Source organism: Mercenaria mercenaria, chromosome 9 (assembly GCF_021730395.1).
Source record: "Mercenaria mercenaria strain notata chromosome 9, MADL_Memer_1, whole genome shotgun sequence".
Lineage (NCBI taxonomy): Eukaryota > Metazoa > Mollusca > Bivalvia > Venerida > Veneridae > Mercenaria > Mercenaria mercenaria.
Window position 1 is genome coordinate 48,297,577 of NC_069369.1, and position 24,762 is coordinate 48,322,338.

Consider the following 24,762-nt stretch of genomic DNA (forward strand, 5'->3'; position numbering starts at 1 on the left):
GCTGTTACATGAAAACATATTCATGAGACATTGTATTTATATCTGTATTTCTCAAACATATAACAAAGCTCATGTATATAAAAATGTCGATAAAAGTTGAAAGAATGTTTCTATAAGATGTGTAGTAATACATATGTTACAGGTTAAATCAGTATGTTATGGTGATTGTTTCTGGTGTTGTGAATCAGGCACAACTAGACAATAGCAAATTGTATTTTGGTAAAAACTAGACAATATAATAAAATATGACAGCAAAAATAGATAATATCAAGACACAGGATGATTTTCTTTGATCCTGGCTATTATTTTTAAATTTAGCTTTAAGTGCCACAAACATTCTCCATTTCATATGAGCACTGAAATCCGAAAATATTGTCCAAATTATTCTAACAATTATTATTAAAATATAAGCAATCACATGCATTCCAAGTATACATAAAACAACCTAATACAGTTGTCGAATAGTAGATGCATCAGAGTAAGATAAATCTGTATCAAATTCAACACATGAAAATGCATTAGGAATCAAAGTCTATTATTCTTTTCTACGACTAACTGCATTAAATTAAAGGAAAAAATATATTATTTAATGTATATTCTTATATCAAAACACTCAAAAACACCATTCTGTGAATTTTGTCGTTAAGCTTGTTTTAAAAGAATAGTGTTCGCGATTTCTGAATATAGCAGTGGGTGAATATGAATAACATATTAGATTAACATAAAAATGCTGAAAAAAGAATAATAAATGATACACTATCTAAGATAAAATATTTGCTTTGATGTTGTTTAAACAAACTAAAGCTCTATTGTTGTCCAGTTAAATCAATGAACAACATGCGACAAAAGCACTAGAATTTTTAGCCAACAAAGTTTTTGTCAGAATCTTTTGTCACACAAGTTGGTGCACTCTTAATAGTTTGTTAAAAACATTTTGAAAATCTATTATTCTATAAAAAGAACGTATCATTTTCCAGTAAACATGTCAAAGATTCTTTAATTAACCACTAATTACCAGCCATACCACACGTAGCATTTCCTTCTCTGTACATTTATTCCCAGGCAATTTATGGACAGATGTGACCTTAGCTTCCATATCATTTATTTAAACCTTTAGGGTTATAACGGTGTCACTATATTAGTTAACACAAAACATCCTATTCATTCCTTGCATAGCTTGCGTTTCCGTATGTCTGAGTAAGGTTTAATTCTGGGATATCTGGATAAATGTTGTTAAGCCTTCGGTTATATCATACGATCAGAACTATTTGAAGTTATATATTCTGTTTCGGTTTGCAGACGAATATTGTTAAGAAGCCAGCAGTGTTTACATGATCATGTCGTTTGACCCATTCCTCGTATTCTCCCATACATTTTAGTTCTTCTATTTTTTGTTTGACAGCATTCAGCTCACTCTCTGTAGAGCTGAGCCAGTAAAGATGGTCTGCTCGCCAGGACGAATCAAGCGGACCCTCAAGATAGTAGTATTTCTTTTGCAAATCGGAACCTAATATATTCATTTTCTGAATGCATGACACATCTGCCGCTTTAAACATGTATTCGAATTGTTCAATTGAAGGTAGTCTTTTCACATATCTTTCAGTCATAGACATATTAAGCTGAGTATACCAAACTGCGTGCTGTACTGTAGATGGTAAAACTGTTGAAATGATTATCAATCCTTCTGGCCCTAGAACTCTTTTTGCTTCCTTCAGTGCCTCAATACATGTAGGGAACTCCTCATCATTTTCGTCATCTAAGTGATTCAAAACCTAGAAACGAAAGAAAAAACAAACAGAGAGATGAATTTAATGTTCCAGTAATTCAGTATGCTTTTTGAGAAGGCTTAATTTGTGAGTTCCGCTGGGGCGCGAGAGGTGTTGCACATTTTATTACCACTCATGAACAGACTCAATCAAACCGAGTCTGCTATTATTCATTTTTTTTTTTTTGCATTCTCTGTTTCCAAGGGATCTTTTTACAGATTTATTACTGGTATCGAAATGAACAATTGTCACCCGTACTTTTCGGCTAAATTTAGTAGTGGCTCATTGACCACGTTTTTAAGTCGCGCTCCAAATTGTTCTGTAATGTTAAGTTTCCTGCGGCGCATATTGCCAGGCATGTACATGAATGGTATGTTTCAAATTGTTCTAATTCTTCTCGCCTGATGTATACTCTTTAACATGATCACTAGTTAAACAAAATCAGTATGTCTAACATTTGTTTACGTATAGCTATCTGTTTCATGACATACTGTACACTACAAGTGTTTTATTACTTTTATTGAAAAAAATAGACGTAACACGTCAATTTTATTCTGGTATGGACAGAAGTGGTACATTTCCTCCCACAATTGTTGCCATTGTTTAAAATATCCAGAACAACAGAGGTGTTTATCAATTTGTTAACTTACAAGATTGAACATCACAGCATCGAATGTTTTATCCGGAAAAGGTAGCGGTGGTATTGTTTCTTCCACTATGTCGACCACCTTCTTTGCAACTGCAGCACCACTTAGTTTGTCCTTTGCTTTTTCTAACATACTAGCGGATGCGTCTAACAGACTTACATGACCGACTCCATACTCGATTAGATCTTTTGCATAATTACCTGTTCCACATCCAACATCCAAAACATGTATATCCTAAAATAATTATGATGCGTCACAATTTCTCAGTTAAAAATTCAGTCATTCTACAGAGCTTGATTTACAAGTGATAACTGTATTTCGAGAGATTTAATCATACAGAGTAAAGCTTTTGCATCAGCAAAACAGTCAGTAGAAACGTGATTATATTCGGTTTCTCTGCAAGTCAAAAATACAAATTCAAAGCCGTATTGTTTTTAGTGTGTTTCTATAAACTGAATAATCAAAATAAGTTTATGAAAGCATGTGACTGATAGCTTTCGAAATGTAATGCCTTAAAATGGCTGAAGTACAATGTTGAATGACCGCTCTATCGCTTTAGACAATATTTGTTCCAAACAATTTCAAGTATGTATATGAACTGCTTCTTATTTCCATTTTAGGTGATTTAAAGTTTTCTGAAAGTAATCAATATTAACGAAATACCAAGATAATGGGTAAGCGTCTATATTACACACAATTTATATGTACCTGTTTATCTCAAAGAGCGTCAAACTCGAAAAAGAATTGTTAGTTTAACAGAACATAATATATAACAGTACGTTTTTAAAACTTAAATATCAATTAAGTGTACCCGTCTTACAAATCACCCTTTTTATTAATTGTATTTAATACGTATGAAAGAAAGCTAAGCAAAAACTTGCCTTCATTGGCTTTCCGGTGTAAAGCTGTATCATGCCGCAAATGACGTCAGAACCCACTGCGGATCTAGCACTATCGTACACACTTGATATCCGCTCGTAATCTCCTCGTTTACTCATTTCCTTTTTTTCTTTTTATATGCTTAAACATAAAGCAACAAAAATGCAACGATTCTATAGAATAAACAGAGACGTGCATTTCAAGTATCATGCAAGGACCAATTAAAGTTTGATAAACCTTCCACGAAGTGAGTGTTTTTGAACTTTTAAGCTTATAAAATGAGGAGGGACCTGACAGAGAGGTAATTGTAAACACAACAGCACATTTAAAAAAATGTAATTCAAGAAGATAATAATAGTCGCGTGTAAATATATGGTAATTCGGGTCACGAAAAGCGTTTAATTGGTATTTAATTGGACGAAAACATAGGGTAGCATTTATATGTACTTATGATATTTCTACTTGCATTTGAACGTATTGCAATTTTTTTTAATTTATACGAATGCTTCATTTCTAAAGCCTGGAAAACACTAATTACGGTCATTACCAGCATGTATTACTACGCAACCTATTGCGCAGTGGCCAGTCGGATATTTTCGTTAATTATTATCGGACAGTTCGAATACTTCGCGCACGTGGAAACAAACTAGCTGTTAACATATTTTAGTCGTTAAATAGCGGATTCTCTTAATGATAGATATAGTTAGTATACACAACTTTTTGAGCAGGCTTCCCTTTTTTGTTTATAGATTTTTCAGAACTTTTATATATATATGTCGAAGCTACAATAAATTATACACATAAGCTGGTGAAGATGATATCTCATTTAAGCAACAAAGGAAATTAGTATCGATTCCTAAATACTTATCAAACATAAACGTATGTTCATTAATTCATCCTGTCATGTGTATTTGGGATTGTTCGCCCCACCCCTCCTTTCGAAGTACCTCCACTTTAACGAAGTCAAATAGCAGAACCACATTTAACTTTCAAGTGGTACAGGTGAAGTAATAAGATAACATTAATTTATCATTATAGAGCTGTAAGCGAGTTTCTTCAGTTTTGAAATGTGATAATTATTCACGCGTATTTTGCGATCTTTAAAAAATGTGATATACTTCTAACATAAATAACATTTTGTGACAACATAATTCTATTTTGATGTTGACAAAAATATTTATAACCGTATACCGCACACCATATATAACCGAAAGGTTTATTTTGTTTGGATTTAGAGTCACAAAGGTTCGATTAAGATCATGTTGTTTTGTTGGTTTTTTTTTTCTTTTTTTTTTTTTTTTTTTTGGTTTAACGTCATACCGACACAATTATAGGGCATCAATGCCCCGGGTGAGGCTTGAACCCATCTCGGTGAGGGGCGAGTGATTCAAAGTCAGCGATCTTAACCACTAGGCCACGGAGACCTATTAAGATCATGTGGCGGCTTTTCAAGTGTTTGATGACCATGGGTGACCGCCGCGCATTGATTCAGACACAGAAAGGCACCAGTGTTAAGCAACCAACCATCCGAAAGCTATCTAAATGACTTTTGCACATGGCGATTTCTGCGGCCAGTGCAATATTTCGAACCCAACGCGGTGGATAGCAAGTAATTTGAAGCCATTGACCTGAACAACTCGACAACGACAGCCCCTTTTTCTAAATGCGTTTCACATTCCAAAATGTTCATTTTGTAACTTGAAATACACAGGCAGAAATTTCAATGCTGATTTACAAGATTTATTAAGTTCACAAGCTTTACCTGTCAGGATTAGAATCCACTGAAGTTATATCCAAACAGTTAATCACTTTAACTTTAAGAAAGGAAATAAAAAAAATTATTTCAATTTTAACCAGCTATTATTCGACCTCTTTGTATCATAGGATATGTTTGTTATTTAAAAATATTTTTCACTAAATAATATCCCCCACACATAATCACAAAATCTTACTCTTGTGGGTTCAAATGGCGTCGAAAAGACAAAAGATTCATATCATGTGTATATATGCCTCAAAGCATTCGCATATTAACGTACTTAAGGAAAATTGTAAAATTCACATGAAACGGAGAGCTTGGTCTACTTTTTTTTTGCATCTTGCTACATATTGCACTAAGTTTGTTTTATAAACAAAAGTCAGTAAATGTACTGACTAAATGGTACAGAGTCACACTTTCAGCATTTTACCGAAATCCGCCATTTTTATCAAAATGGAACATTTTCCTCTCTTGAACCTCCGACTGTGCGACTTAACGTCCAACCCCCTTGACACGGAGAGATGATACATTCCCGCATAAGCTGATAAGACCTGGTCCTTGAATACATGATGCAAAATGTTAAAAACTTATCAGAAGAAATAAAAAAACATGCATAACTCGGTTTAGTTTTAACGGGTCTTTTTGTTCAAAATTGATGTTTGTTTTGGATCTTTTGTTAAAATAAGAAATGTCTTTACAATAGATAATAGTGGTAATAATGTTTGACGCATGGAAAAATCAGAATTAAACAGGATTTACAAACAGAAAAGATTTGGATATGTAACTACGAGCACATGATTTATTTGCAAATACTTCAACTAAGCAGTAAATTTAAATGATCAATTGTATCCTTTCAGTGATAGAAGGTCAAACTGATTTGACTTACTGTGCTGATTATGAAATAAGTTCGTGCTGGGTCAGAATTCCCCCATAAGTAACACACTAGCACAATATCTTGACTTGCATACAGTTAGTTTCTGCTTTGGCAACTGCTGCATCTAAATCGTCCTTACTGTCCTTCTATATAGACACTGTATCCTAAAGGTGAAATACATGCGGGGAATAAAACGCCTGAAAGTGAGTTTTAAAAGCAGATCTTAACGTGTAAGCAAGGTACTAAAACCCTGCTTTACACCTAAAAGCAAAAAGACTAAAGCAGCTGAATACCTTTTGAATCACTAGTGACCCCAAAAATTCTAATTAGTTTTACTCGAATGTTGGGAGAACTTTAATAACAGTTTTACTGTTGAAATCGTTTTTATTTTGGAAAATGAATAGGTAAATACTTACATATAAGTATGATAGAATAGTGATTTTTCAATTTAATTTGCACATTGTTGTTTGCATAGTCATTATTTTCATGAAATTTAAGATTTCCAGCTGACCCACTGGCCACCATTGGTGTTGTTTGTGTTTTCGTCTGCTCTTACCAGAGCGAGGCCCCAGTGAGGAACGATCCCTCGTGTCAAATTATGTAGTAAATAACTTAGTTACGTGAAATAATAACAAAGAATTGTTAAATTTTCTGCTTTATTTTTTTAAATTGCGGGGTGTACAGTGCAAACCGGGTACACTGACTCCACAGCTACAACCAGCCGTCCCACTCATTCATCAGTAAGCGAGGTATGCAACGGGAGAAGAGGTTTACTTTCGATTTCTCTTGCAATGATAAATTACTAAAGACTTTAAACAAACTTCGAATAAATCATTTTAGTTTTGTGTAACAAAACTACTTAATATCGTCTGTTTAATATGAGCCTTCTGATATTCAATGCCATTTAAGAATCAGTAGTTTATCTTTTAGTGCGCACCTGTACCGTGCCCCGATTACTATAGAATTTAATTTAAAATCCATGCTATACAGCTACACCGAAAAACACACAACATAGACACATAACGGTATTGGAGAAAGTTGCACATGATGAGCGATCAACCATTCATATTTTAATAAGGGAAAACTTGTTCAAATTCTTGTGTTACTTAAACAGACTTTGGAAAGAAACTAGTTTGAGAACTGAAGACCAAGCTGAATAGAGAACAAATTTTTACAAGACGAAAGTTTTACAAGCCGAGTTTTTATCACAAACATAATACGGAAATTTCTCCTCAAGAATCATATATGTTTGTAATCATTGCTGAAAATGAATGAGATCATCTGTGTTCTTGGTGATCGCTCAAATAAGAGGTCTTGAAATCGGTAGCCTTTGGGAACACGGCTTTATATATCATATCAAACGTCTTATTCAGCAAATGGCCCGAAAAGAGATTCAAATAAGGTGAGCGAATCATACTGAAGAGTATATTAATATCAACTTACACATAATTCAATAAGGCAGTGGAACTAAAAATTCAAATTTCAAGTAGGCAGTACCTATTTTAAATGTTTAATTAACTGCGTCAAAGTGAACAATCTGAAATAGAAGTATCGTTTTTGAAAATGTTAATTGAGCCGAGTAAATGTTCCTGGGTAAAGGGAAAATATTTTGAAAAAAGATAGAGAAAAATTTTGTAGGTTTTTGTGACAAGGTTTTATAACTATCATCTCCGGCAAACAATTCATTTTTACCTTTAGGCATGAGAAAAACATTATTATAGTAATAGTGATCAGTTATTTGAAAAGATCAAATCAAGAATTGCTCTGGGGAAAGTTTGACATTTTTGTGGTGAAATTTGTCAACAATCAGACGATATTCAAATCAAAATTGAAACCCACAAACTTTCACAAAGTAAAATGCGTTGAGAAAGCTACTGCTGGAAATATGAGATTTACGAAGAAAACAAATTATTTCAGGACTGTCAAATGCATGACTGCTATACTGTATATCCCATTTAGGACTGACAAACGGTGTCCAATCAACAATTTCATTCTATAAACAGGCTGTTTCCCTTGTGTAAAGATGGTGTAGGGTAAGACTAATTCAATAAGTAGTACAATTGTAACAGGATGCTTAGTTTGTCAATGCATTACATTTTCAATTGGTAATTTTATGTAATTGAAAGTAAAATCATCGGCAATCATTTTATAGTTTTAACTTAATTGAATCACAAAATAAACGAATGAATAATTTCAATTTAAAATCTAAACATATGACATTACCAAAATACAGGTTAACTCAAAATCATTTCAGAGAGCGGGAGTATTTATATTCATAGTACAAGTGTTATTTTGAATTATGTTCAAAATATCTGACAAATACAAATAGGTTTTGAACATTATGATAACGTAACTCAGTGTTGCGAATCGATCAGTCAGTTAACCTGCTACATATTAGTACGTGATATTCTCAAATCCGTATCAAGCCATCTTGGTGACATTTGTGAATGTTCACATGTTTTTACACTAATGTATTCATTTAATTTTAATTCTGATAAAGCAAATAAAAATGATGTCGCAATCATTTAAAGCGTCTCAGCTACGATGTTTTGTTTTTTTTTTTGTGATTTACTCGTTTAAATCTAGATACATGTATAAAAATTAATTGACTGTAAAAAGCAACCTGCTTGATGGACTATTTCTTAAGCATAATATCTTTCAATAAACCACGTTAAAAGAGTTCTTCTCAGCTTTACAGTAATATTAATAGGAAGAACCCTTAACGGATGAAATTTAAAAACTATAACGTCTAATATATAGTTTTATTCATATTGCATGCACGCTGTTAGATATGTAATAGAATTGCACGAAATTCGGTCATATACTTAAGCTTTAATTTTACCCATTACAGCTTAATATTTCAACGAATCAAAGCGATTTCTTTAAAATAACAAAATTGATATTGAAAACATGAACACTTACAAAAAATATGTACTAGTATACGAGTCGTCTTTCTGTATAGCAAAAAAAACATGCTCGCGACCTACATGTGACACGAATGACTGCTTATTCACTGGGGATTATTTTCTGTTATTAGAACAACCTAAATAGATATTATTTAGATTTTATTTCTGTTTCACATTGATGGTATAACAAGAATATTCAACTCATTAGTATTTATTGCAACACATATTTGTTCTATGCGGGCCTCAAAAATCTTATGTATCAACTCGGTTATTACAGTTGAAACCTGTTAGGCGACCTTCAATGATTTTCCAATGAGAAAACAGATAACTGAAGAGTGGCATAGATATGGCTTTGACAGTTAGGTATTTAGAGATTAATAATGACCAGTGGCTGCACGGCACTCGTACATTTGAATGATGTGGTACGTGGACCTACAAAATAAATGTGTACATTGTAAGTCCATCAAAGAATTGTGAGAGATGTTCCACTCACCCTATCGTCGGTATGATACCTTAGTTAATGTTTTAATTGCGTACAACGTAATATTCCAGTTACCATTGCTTGTATAAGATTTGAACTGTACACAACACTTCCCGTTGATCAAGTCTACAGAAATAACCATATATCTCTTGGTTGAATTTCTTGTTAATTATGGTCCTATTTTACTTTGGTTTTGGTTAAAGTTTTGCGTGCAACTAACGGCTCTCTCAGTATCAATCATATGTATCCGCTTAAAACTTCACACAATGCTTCGCAGTAATTAAACTGCACTTTCTATGATTATGATCATTTTGGTTTAACTTTGGCACGCAACTATTAAACTTTGTCTTTATAACGCAAACAAATATTAGACTGAAACGTCACACAAAGCATCCTTCGCATGAAACATACTTAAACGCTGCGTAACAGAATTATTTGTTGGAATCTATTCAAATTTTGGTCCTTAATGAACTTAGAAAATTTAGTATTGGATTAGCATGCAAATTGATTTCATTGCTTTAATATGATATTAAATTGTATAACACTCAGTAACGTAAGTCTTTCCCAACTATAAAGAAAGTAATTGTCCTTTCCCTACTCTTGGTAAAGGGGTAATTTAACCTTTTACGGAAATACATTATAATCTCGAAACCTTTCAGAATAAAAATGATAAGGGAAAATATTAAATGTATATAAATAAGTACTTTCTCAACTGCCCAGCAACGTCGTATTCAAATGTTGAATTTGAATACAGAGATTAGTGCAACATATTTCTGATATCTTATTTAACTTTCTATATGCTTGAGCATTCCATTCACATATGCAGTAGACTGTACGAAAATAATGTACATACTATCGGGTTAAGATTCAAACTGTTCAGTGATGTTCTAACAATTTATCATTCCGAGGCGCTTTCCAAACTGCTCTTTTATTTTTTGTTGATTCACATTTGTCTAATTCTTTTACACCGTTTTAAATGGGGTGCATTTTTAACATTGGTGTTCCCATTGATTTATTGTTCTTATTTTAAGGATCATATAATATGGTGTTTATCTCCTCTCGCTTTAACTTTCCTTTCGAAACAGCAGTCTTTGAGTGCAGTGTGGCAGATGTAAAAAGTGTCCCCGTGCTAGGTCTCGGTGGTGTTATATTGTCTTGTCCTTGGGGATCAAGGAGTACATTCATTTTCACTATTATATAATAATAGAATTCCATTTAAGCCGATACTAGAGGGCACAGGAGGTGTTGCACATTCCATTGTCTCTCATGAACAAACTCAGTTAAACAGAGGCGTCTATTATGTTGCTCAGTTGCATACTAGATTTCTATCTATGCTTCCAAGATATCTTTTCACAGATCTTAGTTTCTTAATGTTGTTGAATAATGCATTAGCCAATTTATACTCTAAAAGAGATCGATGTCCTTAGACACTTGAATGATAACCCGTTTCACTGCCAGTTTAATACTCTGACGATGTGTCTAAATGCTTTAATTGTACTTTTAGCATCGTGTAAATGTTGAGTTCTGCTGAACGGGCTAGAGGACGTGGACTAGTAGCATGCATTTCCATACGTTTCATGAACAGGCTCAATCAACCGAGCTTGCACATTTTCGTTTTTGTCGTGTGAGCGACCTGTAAGTTCCACTTTTTCTATGTGTTACTTTGAAGCGTATTGAAAAAACGTAATTTGGGAAATCTGTTTCTGACCGTTGTTGAATGCACGATTGCTGAATCTATAATTCGTGTTTTATATTTTTGTATTAGTAGACCTGTTTGTTCTCATGCTTTTCGAGTTAAGAAGTGTAAATGTCTTTTGAAATATATGCCTTTCTTTTTGGCTTTACAAAACTTGTACGTAGAAATTTTACTATGAAAGATATATCTTTTCCACTTTCTTCATAACTATATTTGTCAAGTTTGCCATTATAAGTCAATGTGAGCCCTTCAGACGCATTCTATGTTGATACAGTTCTGTACTTCAGAATATATGTCCATTTGATAATTAACTCAAAGAATATCTTTCTTTATCAATGTTGTGAAAATAATTTTAGTTTTTTTTTTAAACGAAACTTCATCATCGCACATAGGGTTGCAATTGTCTTGCAAAAAGTCCAAATCATTAAACAGTCCACGATCGCTCAACTCAGAAATAAGACATTATGCCATTTTAGTGTAGTTTTTAGTATTTTGAACATACTTAATTGAAGTATACGTTGGGATTCAGATTTTTCAAATATTTTCGGGAAGCTATAGATAGATTGACAATCGCTTCCTTGTCTCAACAGCCCTATGCAATAATTTAGTCCTTTGATCCGCAACACTTGCCTATATTGTTGAATCCTTAGAGATTGGAATTATATCATAATGTACGCACATTTTACTTTGCTGTATGCTATCTTTATCCAGCACCGCCATCTTATATCATGCAATTGGTCTATCTGCATACTCGTGTATTAGGAAGTATAAGTGATCTACAGTCTTAACAACAACTTATTCATTTAAGTGAGTAAGAATCCGTAAGTGAATTTGAAGAGCATTCCAACATGGTGTGTGTGTGTTCGTTAAACGTCTTTTTCAGATTTTCAGTTTTTAAACGACGTGATCTATTGTAGCAGTGAGCGCAATGCCAACTTTATATGCTGCCTACTGGAATATCACGCCGTAGACACGTGGCATGATACCACCAGTTACTATATACTGACCCCGGCTGACCAGTTCCTAGCACTATCCCTTATGCTGAGGCAAGCGAGAACTGCTAGTACCATTTTATACGTCTTTTTGACGCGGCAGGGATCGAACCCAGACCTCCGCACTCGAAGGACGTCTACCATCGGCTACGAGGCGGTGCTCAAACAATTTGGTTCATTCAAACATTTACTAAACATGTTACAAAACGGAGCTTTATAACTGTTTTAAAGACAACATATGGACGGATAGAAAGATACCCTGTCGCTTATCATTACCATATCATTTTCCGCATGGCGATGGAGACAACAAAACCAAACATAAACTTCATTTTTTTATTAAAACTGTTACAATAGCAATTAAAAGAAATTACTTATAAATTAACGCGGCGCCATGTTGGCCGCCTTGATTTTCGTAATTGAGCATGTTTTTAATAAATGGTCATATTTCAGCTGTATATACATAGTGCCTTCTACTATATCTAGTTTTAATATGTGATTTAGTTGTAACTCAAAACTTCTTTTTCAGCCGTGACAATTCAGTGCCCAAGCCAGGTAAACCACTGATATACACGGTACAATGATTACAATGTGCAAAATGTAAAAATCATATTCTACAATTAGCAAAGGGAAAAAGAATCAATTGAATCTTCCTGTGCTATTGGCATCAAAACTGTAATCACGAAAAGCATAAAAAGCGTTTGACAGTCCTTTTATAAATGTGTACTGCACAGCCCCAGAACGAATACATGTCAACAGCAGTGACAAAAATAAACACTTCTCTTTTATCTCGCTTTTATCAGCATGTCTGCACAAAGAAAAAGTTGAACGAGATGTTTAGGCAAGTATCTAATGCAGGTGTCAAAATGTGCGTGAATATCACTTACGTTAATTTTGTCTTAAATTGCTTTATAAAGAATAAGTGCTTAAACAAAAAAATACACTGTCGAGTCAATACTAAGTGGATTTGACGTAATTTAAAATATTTGATGTAAGTTACTTTTTGAACGGTCATAAAGATAATGACAGAAAACAAATTAAAATAGTCAACTGTATTTACAGAAAAACAACAACTAATAATATTGACCGAAGTTTTGTCTGTTAAGGTAGTTCTGCACGTTTGATTAACCGGGAGTGATGGCGTAACGTCATTATCCGTATAAAGTAGAATAAAGATTGGATTTGGCGTACGGAAATGAAACTTATATTTTAAATTAATGGCAACTCGTGAGTAAATATACTACAATGGCAATTAACTTTCTGAAGTTAAAACATGATGTAAAGACATCTGCCACGTTAAATAATTCAAAATAATGACTAAAAACTAGCTTGAAATGTGCGGATCACTTTAATCATGGGCATCTGTCTCAAAAGCAAGCACGCGGACTTATACATTTTATTTTACCATGTTATATGTCATATCTTTATTTACGATTGTGAAAAGTTTTATTAAAATCTACTACTATGCAGAAAAAATTCTATTCGCGAAAATGTTACGAAAATTGTGGTTTTCCCATAGACTCACATTATGAAAACTTGCGAGATGTTCTGATTTTTCAAATTAGTCTGGCAAAAAGGTCAAGCACACTTTTTGTATTTGCCGAATTTTCTAAGTATGTTCTGAAGTTTTGAAAAATCAGGGTTTAATTAAATTCTACATTTTAGAAAAAGAATTGATCCAAACGTGTAGAAATACCTTAATTGACTGCAAATTGCTATCCACGTATCAAATTCATGTTTATAACTCGAGCTATGATTTACAGTGCATTATTCACACTGCTTATCAGTGAAGCGATATTTTTCCATCATTTTTGGAAGTTGTCAAAATTCCAAAGGTAAGGATTTAAAAGAATTTTCAATTTTCGTCAATCACGACTTTTATTACACTTTGATCGCAGATTCGCCAGTTGGCTTATATACTCTTATACCGATTATGCTCATTAGTTACTGATATCTTTTCTCTTGACCTTGGAAAACTGAGGCTTAACTGTCAAATGACAATCATATAAATAAGTATGATCTTATATTTTGTAGAAATTTTCGTGAGTTGTATAACATGGATTTTGACCTATATTTTATAGTAATCGGGGCACGGAACAGGTGCGCGCTGAAATTACTAAGTCTTAAATGCCATTGAATATAAGAAAAAATAAAATCTGGAAAGTAGATCCCTCGGAAGCACCGAGAACAAGGCACATATTAAATAGAAGACATTTAATACTTATATGATTATTCTAATTAAGTATTCAGTAATTTATCATCTTAAGAAAAATCGGAAGTAACCCTCTTCACCCCGTTTCGCACCTCGCTAAGGTAAGATGAAAAATCTTAAATGTCATGAATATAACGACTATACAAACAAAAACAATGTGCAAATTAAATCAAAAGTAACTATTCAATCCTATATTTGAGTATTTCCCTATTACTTTACCCAAATAAAAAGATTGCATCTGTTATTGGAGTTCTCCTAAACTGCAATTGTTCTACTGTCTTTAATTCGACTTTTTTTGCTTTAAGTTTTATAAAAAATTAAAACTTAATCGAGTAATTAAAATTATTCGGGTCACTAGTATTTCAAATGCTTCTTGGGTTTTAATTTTTACTTCTAGATTAACTAACTGTATGCAGGCGAAGGTATTATGCACAGGGGCACATTACATAAAGGTTTTGGGATGGTCCTGGGTATAGTAACACCTTTTTACAGACAAGGGATCCAGCTGTCAAAATGGCAATTTCGGTATATGGTCATTATCAACTGCTGTAAAAGTCTCATTTGTTACGTTAAAATACCAGCTGATACGCTCTCACACTGTTTAAATATAAATATCCATAAAAACATTCTCATTTCTTGCTGTCATAAACCGTTTTTGCACAGTGAAATGCGAAACTCGTACTTCTTCATCAAAAACGTGTAGTCTAACAAGATCGCGTTCACCGTTCAATCATAGAAAATCACCTGTAAAACTCCTGTCCGGCAGGCGAACAAGAGGAAATGAATGATGCTCCTTACAAAACGATCAAAATGTATCACACAAACATCGGTACTGAACCACAAGCGGGTAATTCGGCAAGCCTCATTACCGCCCAATGCGCAGGTGCCCTAGGGACGGATAATTCGATCCGATTCGTAAACACATGACAGATATTATTAATGTCCCCGAAGGATGTGTTATATAATGTCCGTCTGTCCGTTTGCAATTTTGTATCTGCTCTGTAACTCTTGAACCCCTGGAAGGATTTCAAAGAAACTTGACACAAATGTACTACATCGAGACGACGTGCAGAGCGCATGTTTTAAATGGCTCGCTTAAAAGTCAAGATCACACTTAGGGGTCAAAAGTCATATCAGTCTGTTTCGTGCTCTGTAACTGCTTGAAAGATTTGGAAGAAACTTGGCATAAATGTTCACCTAGTCAAGGCGACGTGCAAAGTGCATTTTTCAGATGACTCCCTTTAGGGTCAAGTTCACACTTAGGTGCCAAAGGTCATATGAGTTTGTTTCGTACCCGCTCTTTAACACTTGAACTTCTTGAAGCTTGAAACTTGGCACAAACGTTCGCGACATCTAAACGACAATGTAGAGCATGTTGTGGATGGCTCGCTTAGAGGTCATGGTTACGGGTTTAAGTCCGTGCCTCGGGCGTGTATTGCTCCGCATGGCGGTGCTCTTGTTTACTGTTGCTGCTATTTTTCTCAGCGCGGATTTTATTTACACTGTGTTGTCTAACTTTTTGAAAATAGGGTAAGTGCGAGGTTGGCATGCCCTCAACGCGTTTATACCCCCAGTTTCCTTTATATAGGTTACTGACCGTTCCAAGGCGGTGCCCCTATTTTCAACTGGTTTTCTGTCTGTCTTGTATTGTCTGTTGCGTATGTTTTCTTGTTTGCCGTAAACGGGTTTTCCACCTCCTTACTCCCCCTATCGCCCCCTCCTTTCCCCTTGTATTTGCGCTCCTTTTTGTACCCCCGCCCCCACCCCTTTTACTTTGAGTTAGTTGTCGTCCCTCCCATTTTTTTGGCTGCCGGGATCCTAAGGCGGTACACGATTGTTTTTTCCTGCTTATAGGGGTGCGTTTGTTTGCTTGTGAGTCTAAAGCGGTGCCCTTCTGTGTTCTTGTATCTTGTCTGTTTTTCTATGTTAGATAGTTGGGTGTGGTTGTGTGTTTATCTTTGGCACATGAATGTCTACGCTATTGTGGTTTACGTTGTAGTGTAACTGTGATCAAGGTATGTAGCATTCGGTTTGTATATCCATCCTTGTTCTACATTTCCTTTCAACTTCCTCCCCAACCCCCAACCCCTTTTTTACTCCTTACCCCTTCAACCCCGTCTGTCTATATTTGGCATAAATTCATATGTACTTGTTAGATTTCTGAAGCAGCCCATCTGTAATATTTTTTTCATTACAGCTTTTTGTTGTGGACCTACTTTGAAAATGCGTGGTTCTGAGGCTGTATTTTGGTGCTCTGTGCTTCCGAGAAATCTACCCTTACCTATTATCTTTTATAAAGAATTATATAGATTCTGCATAAGTGGTGTTCAATATATAAGAGTAACAGCCCGTAAAATCTTCGTCGACTGCAAAAGAAAATACCTAATGCTGTAAACAATGAATTTAAATTAACATCTTTTTTACTAAAATTGAATATTTTGGACGAATTGGCTGTTTGAAGGGGACAAGCATTCGATCGGACTCAAATTGTCAAGCTTATGGGTCTTAGAAAATTCTTCATCACCAAAGTATTCTTAGCTAGAGATACATCTAAAGACGTTGATTTAATCAGTACTGAATCAGCAAAACCATAGTTCAGTTTATTATTTTTTCCATGGACTCTTCGGAAACAGATCAGAGAAAATGTTTTGGGCCATACATATCTGGTAGTATTTGTAAACTGCTAATATTTTCTGACTTGATGTCATGAACCTAGTTTGGTCTTACGATGAAGGGCTAAAGAATGACCAAAGAATTTCTTTATCAGATTTAGTTATCTCCAATTTTTGATTAACCTTTACGGTAATCACCGGTGCAAACTAGCTAATGGCCCTTACAGAAGTCCTGCAATGACCATTGAAACGCCTTATTATTGAAGTATGTTTGGCATTTTCTATGTTATCAAGCTCAGGTCACCTCTATAAACATATTAGCAATTTTCTGCTCTGCTACATCCCCGGGCATAGACAAGGAGAATCGGTTTCATTCTGTACTTTGCTTTGAATTGGTTGGTAAACACATTCTTGCTTTATCCGTCCCCGTTCTCCTATTTCCTTCTAAAGTTTCTAGCCAATTGAAATGAAACTTGCTTTACACTACATTACGAAAACATGTACATGTTTTCGGGAATTCTATTTCGTATATTACATTTCATTAAAAATTATCACTCATGTTTTAAGTAATTCACGTTTGATAACGAATACATTTGACAATGTCTAAAATATCATTTATTGCTATATTAAATTAATGGTTTTTAGTGAAAAATTATAAAAGTTCCCCTAAATATACATTCAGTAATTTACCTTAACGACTATTGCTGTTGTTGGTATTATATTTGTTTACGTTTTTGTGAAGAAGTATGATGTGTTACAACTACGAAAGCCTAAGACCAGGAGGCACATAGAGTTTGAATATTTCCTCCGTCCGTCCACCACACTGATTATTTTTATTATTATTTTTTTAAGTTATGCCCCCTTTTCACATAGCTAAATAACAATTACATCTGTACCTTGTGTACACAACTCCTCCTCCAATGTTAATCCATTTAAATGAAACTTGCTATTCATCATCAACATAAAGTATAGTTGGAATCCATGTCAGATTTGATTAATTTGCTTAATTTGCTGTTGACTTTGATTTTATTAATGTGTAAGGAATACATACTCATATTGTGCCACTCTATATTGTTGTTTCTATCTGATGAACCTATTGTACTTCATAGATCTGATAAACTCAGGAGAGTTGTCTATAAAGGAGCACCTCGTTGACCCGTGAATTGAAACCTGTCAATTATTTAAACACAAACACTAATAAAACCTTCAATCAGTAACATTCATTTAAATCTGATTAAGTCTAAAAGGTGTTTATCTTCATGACGGTGCAATTTTGTATCATGGCAAAGCAGAAATAAACATGTTCATTATGTAGAGATAGTACCTAAGTTTTTCAAATCATAGGTTTGGAGTTAAAAAGCTTTGAAATGAAGAGAAATGTCCATATATTTCTCAAAAACAGAAATATAGACAATATTTTAACCAGAAGTGCGGAGTTATGAGCATTTAATATTTTCATGATAACGAAAATTTTGTGATCAAGGAAATGTAACTCTTCTTGAACATGGAGAGCATAAACATCAAAGGGACATAATATAGTCAATATTTTCTAATTGGGTACATTTGATTTAACATTCAACTTTGATCTGGACTGCTAAATACTGATCCATGATACTGTGTGCTAAAAATTTAGAACATCTGGAACAGTCTATTAACAGCAAAACTATGCTTTAGCAGAATCTAAATAGTTAAGCTCTTACTGGGACTCGAACCCAGGACCTCTCACCCCTAAGGCAGACACTCTACCACTTCCCTATAACAGCAGTAGCTAATAGCTATGCAGTTTAATTGCTGGATTACATTGCGTGAACTGGAACAATAATCGGTGAACTCCGGATTATCGGCGTATTCGCTTTGTTACCTAACGGCAATTTTTGTGTAAAGAAAAAATATGATCTAATGCTGCCAACGTCATAATTTGTCAAATCTGCCCAAATTTCTCTGACGTGTTGTTCAGAGTATGAACTTACTAACTGGCAGTACCAGTGAAATATTACTTACACTGAATCTTTTATATTTGCCCTTTTTGCAGCTGCCGAACGGCAAAGACGATGAGATTTGTCCAAATATAAGTAATCATTTTACCAGTTTTGAGAGGATTTCAATTGATGGGAAATTACAGTTACAAACTAAATACCTTTCTGCAACACATGGGGTCATTAGCATTCACTGTCAATCAGTATTATGACTGAGATCGACTGTCATTCATTCATTTCAAAGTTTCATAGACAGAGTCCGTTGTTTACATTTTTATCGTAACCGGTGCACTTGTAAAAATCACTTTAGTTTGAAAAATCAAAGTATGCGAAGAGCTATGGTACGGTCTCTACATTATGCAGTTACCAATATACGTTGCTGCACTGCTGTATTAAACGTGTGAATGGGTCCTCACGCCCTATTAAAACTTCAAGGATAAATAACAAATACAAAGTATTCAAACGTGCTCGACTTAATTTTAAAGAAGCTCCTAAAACATATTTTATGATAATATAATAGGCCAGCATGAAATAACCTGCCTTGTCAAGTAAGCCGATAGCGTCGGTAGTGTCCTCACATGGATAAGAGCATAAATTAGCCCTCTTATCTGAGATCGGTTATAATCTAAACAAAAGACATGTTGGTTGGTACGCCAGAGGCAGAAAATACTATAGTCGTAACCAAGAAACTAGACTGAGGCTGAGTTATGTAGTGTATTATGTTATTTAAGAAAAAAGATGTTCCCTTTCCTGAAAAGAGCACAGAGCCTTGTATAGAATTATTTTGAGGTGTGCTGGATGCACAAAAGGGACAGATATGCTTTGATAATCCTAAAATGAGCCCTAAAGGGGAACTATGTTTTATTCAGTTCAGTGTAGCATTTTTTAATGGTCTTCAAAAAGTTGATTTGTGATCTTAATGAATAATTATTCCTGACACAATAATTTTCCAGTTTCATTTTAAATACAAAATAATTATATATGTAAAACACAGGAATAACATAGATGACACCCTTTAAGGAAGAAAGAAATATAGAATGGATTTATTTCATTTATGAATACCGCATCACATTAGCTAACAAAACTAATACCTATTTTGAAGTGTTCTAGTATTAAGTGATATAAAAACATTAATTATATTGCAACTTCTAGTTTTTATCCATGTACAACATCGTATGTAAAACATAACTATGTCTGCAACATGATTTAGTGTTGTCCGTCTGTCAGTCAGTCTTTCTGTCCGTCTTTGTATGTCGCAAAGTTTGTCCTTGTAACTCCCGAAACACCCCGGGAGGATTTACCCAAAAATTCATAAGAGTGAATATTGCCATGGATGGTTATGCACATCGTCGGCATTTTCGGGTTTGATGATTTTCAGCTGAGTTATGGCTCTTGATTCGTCAAATTTTACGATGTTTTGGCCACTTCTCTTTCATTATAGGATGAAGTTTCACCAAACATTTTCGGAGTGATCAGCCTAGCAACATTATGCACATTGTTGGCATGTTTCGGGTCATTAATTTTTAGTAGACTGAGTTAGTCTTACTTTACCTTGTTTGCGCAACTACTCCAATACCAGCTGGAGGATTTACACCAAACTTCACAGAAGTAATCATTGTCACACTTTACAGCAGTGATCAGTGCCTATTCTTGTGCATATTATCGACATGTTCTGGTTCAGTATTTGTACGTGGATTATAACCCTTTATTTGTCATTTTTGTGATATTTTCACATCCTCTCTTACACCATTTGGCAGATTTCTACCAGTGCAAACCCAAGTTATGCATGACATTGGCATGTTCCGGTTCAGTGGTTTTCAGCAGAGCTATGAACGTTGATGTGTCATATAATAGTGTTTACACCATTACGCTGAAATTTACCAAACCTCACAGGTGATGAGTGTGAAGCGTAGTTGTGCATATCTTCATATTGCTCTGATCAAATGATTTTCAGCGGAGTCATAACCCTTTATTTGTGAAATTCTTTCATATACGTGCTCTTACTCCTTTACCACTAGTTGAAATTCTACCATACATGTACCTCACATCAGTTACCACTGCAAAGCCTAGTTGCGTATATCATTGAATGTTATGGTTCAGTGATTTTCCCTGGAGTTATGACTCTTAATGGTGATATTTTGCCTTTTCACTAGAGACATTGTGGGAGACATACATGTTTCGTGTAAAACAATCTCTAGTTCTTCATGTTTTTCATGACAAGTGATAACTTCAAGCTAAGGCATACCATAATCCTAATGCCTCCTCTGTAAAAACAGAAAGTGGGATGTTGACTAATCGTATTACTTGTAGTATTATTAGTTGTTATTGTTATTATTAGATTGTTATTTTATTCCACATTTAATACGCTAAATTAATAAAGCTTGATTCAGATGAAAGCTATCAACTTTCAAATGTTATAATTAGTCTCGAGGACGCTTTCTTAAAATAACTGTATCGTAAGGAGTTGACCCTAGCAAGACTTGAACCTACGACTTTTGTTTTAAAGGGAATTCCGGTAGTTTTTTATGCGCATCTTTCTGCGCAGCCGACACTTTCTATGGAAAACTGAACTGAAGTCAAAATTTCTTGAAACATGTTACAGACAGTCTTAAATATGAGGAATCTTGAATGAAATAACATTTTTGGTAAGTTTTATCAGTAATCAAATGTTGATACTGGTTTATGTTGTATTGACAAGTGTCATGCCTGACAGGTATCTTGCTATTTTTGTGGTTGTGTTTTCACATAGCACTTTAGTACAAAGACAGTGTTGTTCATATAATGTAAGATAATTGACTTAGTACTAATAAGACATTATCACCTTTCAGATTATTTAGTATTCAATTATAGAAAGAATTAAGAATTTTTAAAACTTTTTTTAACTTCTAGCAGACATACATGTAATCAGTTTGGCCAGTTTCGCGCCATTTTCCGTCCGAACAGGTGTTTATTCTATCGGTCTTAACATAAAAATTAGCCTGGTGACCCATACATATTTAGCCATTTTTATGCTCACAATACAATTATCTATACATAAGAAAAAACAGCAAAAAATTCTATGAAAGAGTTTTTTCAAAATTAAAAAATAAATTCTTCACTATGGGTATTTTTCAGTGAAAAAAAGTTCACTAAAGTAAATATGAAACAATTTTTTTTTTCATTTGTACCCATTATTGTAAGGATAGAGTATTACAAATATGACTATGATATCAAATAAGTATATAATAAAATCTGTAAAAAGAAAAAACTTATTGTGCTGTCTTGGTGTATATTTTGGTTGGTATTACTAAAAAGGCAGAAAATTATGAAAATGTTGAAAAATCGCTAGCAGTTTCAGCAACAGTGGGTGTGTTCAAAACAATTTTTCACAAAAAACAAGCCTGGTGACCTATTGTTTTTATTTGTTCATTGTTTTCAGCACAAATTTTCCTATCATATATGTGAATTAAAAAAAATTCTATGAAAGGAAAAAAACTATAGGAATTCTCTTTAAAGTGGTGGCACCTATAACACCAGACCGCCTCTTCCATTGAACCCCTCTATAGCTTCACAGCCATATGTTTATGTTTATAATTACATGTATACACTTTCTAAAACGCAGTGTCTTATTGCAGACACCTCAATAACACAAACTGCTACATACATAAATTTGCTTTGTATGAATACGTTTATAATAAAGACCTAAAACCATGACATGTCAAATGGATAAAGATGTAAAACATTGAACGTGAAATTTATTCTGTCAGCTTACAAATAAAATCTGTAAGAGTCATAATAGAGACAATTGTGCCAAATTCATTTAAAAAGTACTTGCATATTAAAAGGAGATTATTTTTTCATAGAAAGATATACTAGTAAGAACAATTAGCCCCCACCACGTTCGGTAAATAGTTTTGAGGCCATATTGATTTACAAATAGTAATTATTTTAGCACTCTTTGTAAAGCGTCACCTTCAGACATTGTTATAAAAATACTCTACCGCTTTAGGATATTTTGTTTGAAAAAAATGTTTGTTTAGCACTGGTGACTTTGATTTCTTTGACGAGGTAGAATAATTTGAACATGAATGTGTTAAACTATTTTCAAATTTGACAAGCAGTTTGTTACCAGATAACTATTAATGTTTCTACTACACATATAGGAAAATATGACCAAGGCATCTGAAGAATCGGTTTAATTTGAACAAATTCAGAAGAAAGTCACCAAAGCTACTTTAGAATGAAACTTTGTTTAAATCAGACCGGACGTTTCTGACTAGGCCATTTTTAATGTCCGAAACATACAAACATGATAACCTGTCCATTCTTGACAAATATATTGGAATCTTTTTTTCTAATCTTGGTAGAGGATCATTCAAGCAACATGTGGAATATTGAATTTGGACAAGCAGTCTCGGACAAGACGATTAGGCATGTTCCCAATACAAAGGTAAAAGGGACCTATTTTCTTACGGCTATAGTTTCTGCCGAGTTGTAATCAGTTGAGGGTTAACTAGGAAATATTTGAGCTGAAGTCAAGAAAATGGATTAAGAAGATATGTTTTATTTTTCAGCTCTTGTTGCGATGTTTTAACGAATCAGAATAATTTGAACATACTGGTAAAAGTTATTTCTAACAAAAATATTTTTTCTCAAATTTTCTACTTCATTAAGATATATTTGGAAAAGTAGTAGACCTTTTTGCTATATTTTGTACGTTTAATATTATTATAGTTAAAGGAAGACAACTTCATTTCAACAGGAGCTATCAGTTAAAAGATATATGCTCCCCGAATGAAAGCTGAACACAGGAAGTGGTCATTCTGAATCCTGCAATCTGCAGAGATTTTAGAGAAAAAAGTTTCTGTAGTCAAGTGTTTTGCATTGTACCAGAAGAATAAAATGTATTACTGGTGTTTTGTTTTTATTATTAAGAGTCCAAAATATCAAATATTGTTGTATCATTATTTGTTCTATCTGTGTTGAGAATTGTTTTTAATAACATCTTTGTCTTATTCCTTTAAAGTGTCGCAACCTTTCTGTATTAGGGAGGCTTTCAGAGTAATGGAAATAAGTTTTATAAGTCGTTTTTTTTTTCCAAAAACTCTGTCCTAGAGCTAGAACTTCTTTTCAGTCCTTTGGGTGTGAGAATTTTTTTTCATTAGGTTTAAGACAGTTTATTGTTTTCAAGCAAATTCAAAGTCAGAATTTAAAGAAAAAATCCAAGACCATTACAGGAATGATCCTTGGGTGCCCCCCTTTTACAATTGTTAAAAAAATGGAATTCCACACTGAACTCTGGTTGCTATGGCAACCGAAAGGAAAAACTTTAAAAATCTTCTTGTCAAAAACCGCAGGGCATAGAGCCTTTATATTTGGCATGTGACATCATCTAATGGTTCTATAGGAAAATTGTTCAAATTATGCCCCTGGGGTGAAAAGATGCCCCACCCCGGGTGTCCCAAGTTTTACATAGGCTTATATAGGAAAAACCTTCAAAAATCTTCTTGTCATAAACCACAAGATCTAGGCCTTTGATATTTGGTATTTAGCATTGCCTTGTGGTCCTCTACCAATACTGTTCAAATTATTACCCTGGGATTAAAAGAGGCCCCGCCCCGGGGGTCCCAAGTTTTACATAGACTTATATAGGAAGAAACTTTAAAAATCTTCTTGCCTTAAACTGCAAGGCCTAGGCTTTTGATATTTGGTATGTTGCATTGCCTAGTGGTTCTCTACTTGAAATATTGAAATTATTCCCCAAGGGTGAAAACAGGCCCTTCTCTGGGGGTCCCAAATTTTACATATACTTATATAGGGAAAAAACTAAAAATCTTCTTGTCTGAAAGTTCAAGGCCTAGGCCTTTGACATTTGGTAAGTAGCATTGCCTAGTGGATCTCTAACAACATTGTTCAAATTATGCCTTTTGGGTGAAAGGAGCGCCCCGGGGGTCACTTGTTATATGAGTTATATAGGAAAAATACTTCA

General features: G+C 34.1%; 2 protein-coding genes across 5 annotated transcripts in view; one reads left to right on the forward strand and one right to left on the reverse strand.

Annotated features, from left to right (window-relative positions):
* LOC123547058 (ubiquinone biosynthesis O-methyltransferase-like) overlaps positions 1 to 24,762 on the reverse strand; it is a 26,665-nt gene continuing 1,903 nt past the window's right edge. The window contains exons 1-4 of one of the 2 annotated variants that reach the window (XM_053551355.1): positions 17,870 to 17,988; positions 3,295 to 3,433; positions 2,417 to 2,647; positions 1 to 1,772 (exon numbers count right to left, since the gene is read on the reverse strand). In XM_053551355.1, coding sequence (XP_053407330.1) covers positions 1,275 to 1,772; positions 2,417 to 2,647; positions 3,295 to 3,411 — 846 coding nt within the window. In that variant the 5' untranslated portion in view covers positions 3,412 to 3,433; positions 17,870 to 17,988 and the 3' untranslated portion in view covers positions 1 to 1,274. Of the gene's footprint in view, positions 1,773 to 2,416; positions 2,648 to 3,294; positions 3,434 to 17,869; positions 17,989 to 24,762 lie in introns of those variants that run through there. The other variant, XM_053551354.1, reaches the window with a different exon arrangement.
* LOC123547057 (malonyl-[acyl-carrier protein] O-methyltransferase-like) overlaps positions 12,868 to 24,762 on the forward strand; it is a 26,368-nt gene continuing 14,473 nt past the window's right edge. The window contains exons 1-2 of one of the 3 annotated variants that reach the window (XM_053551352.1): positions 13,653 to 13,829; positions 23,141 to 23,223. The gene's annotated coding sequence lies outside the window, so the exon portion shown is untranslated. Of the gene's footprint in view, positions 12,986 to 13,652; positions 13,830 to 23,140; positions 23,224 to 24,762 lie in introns of those variants that run through there. The other 2 variants (XM_045333823.2, XM_045333822.2) reach the window with 2 other exon arrangements.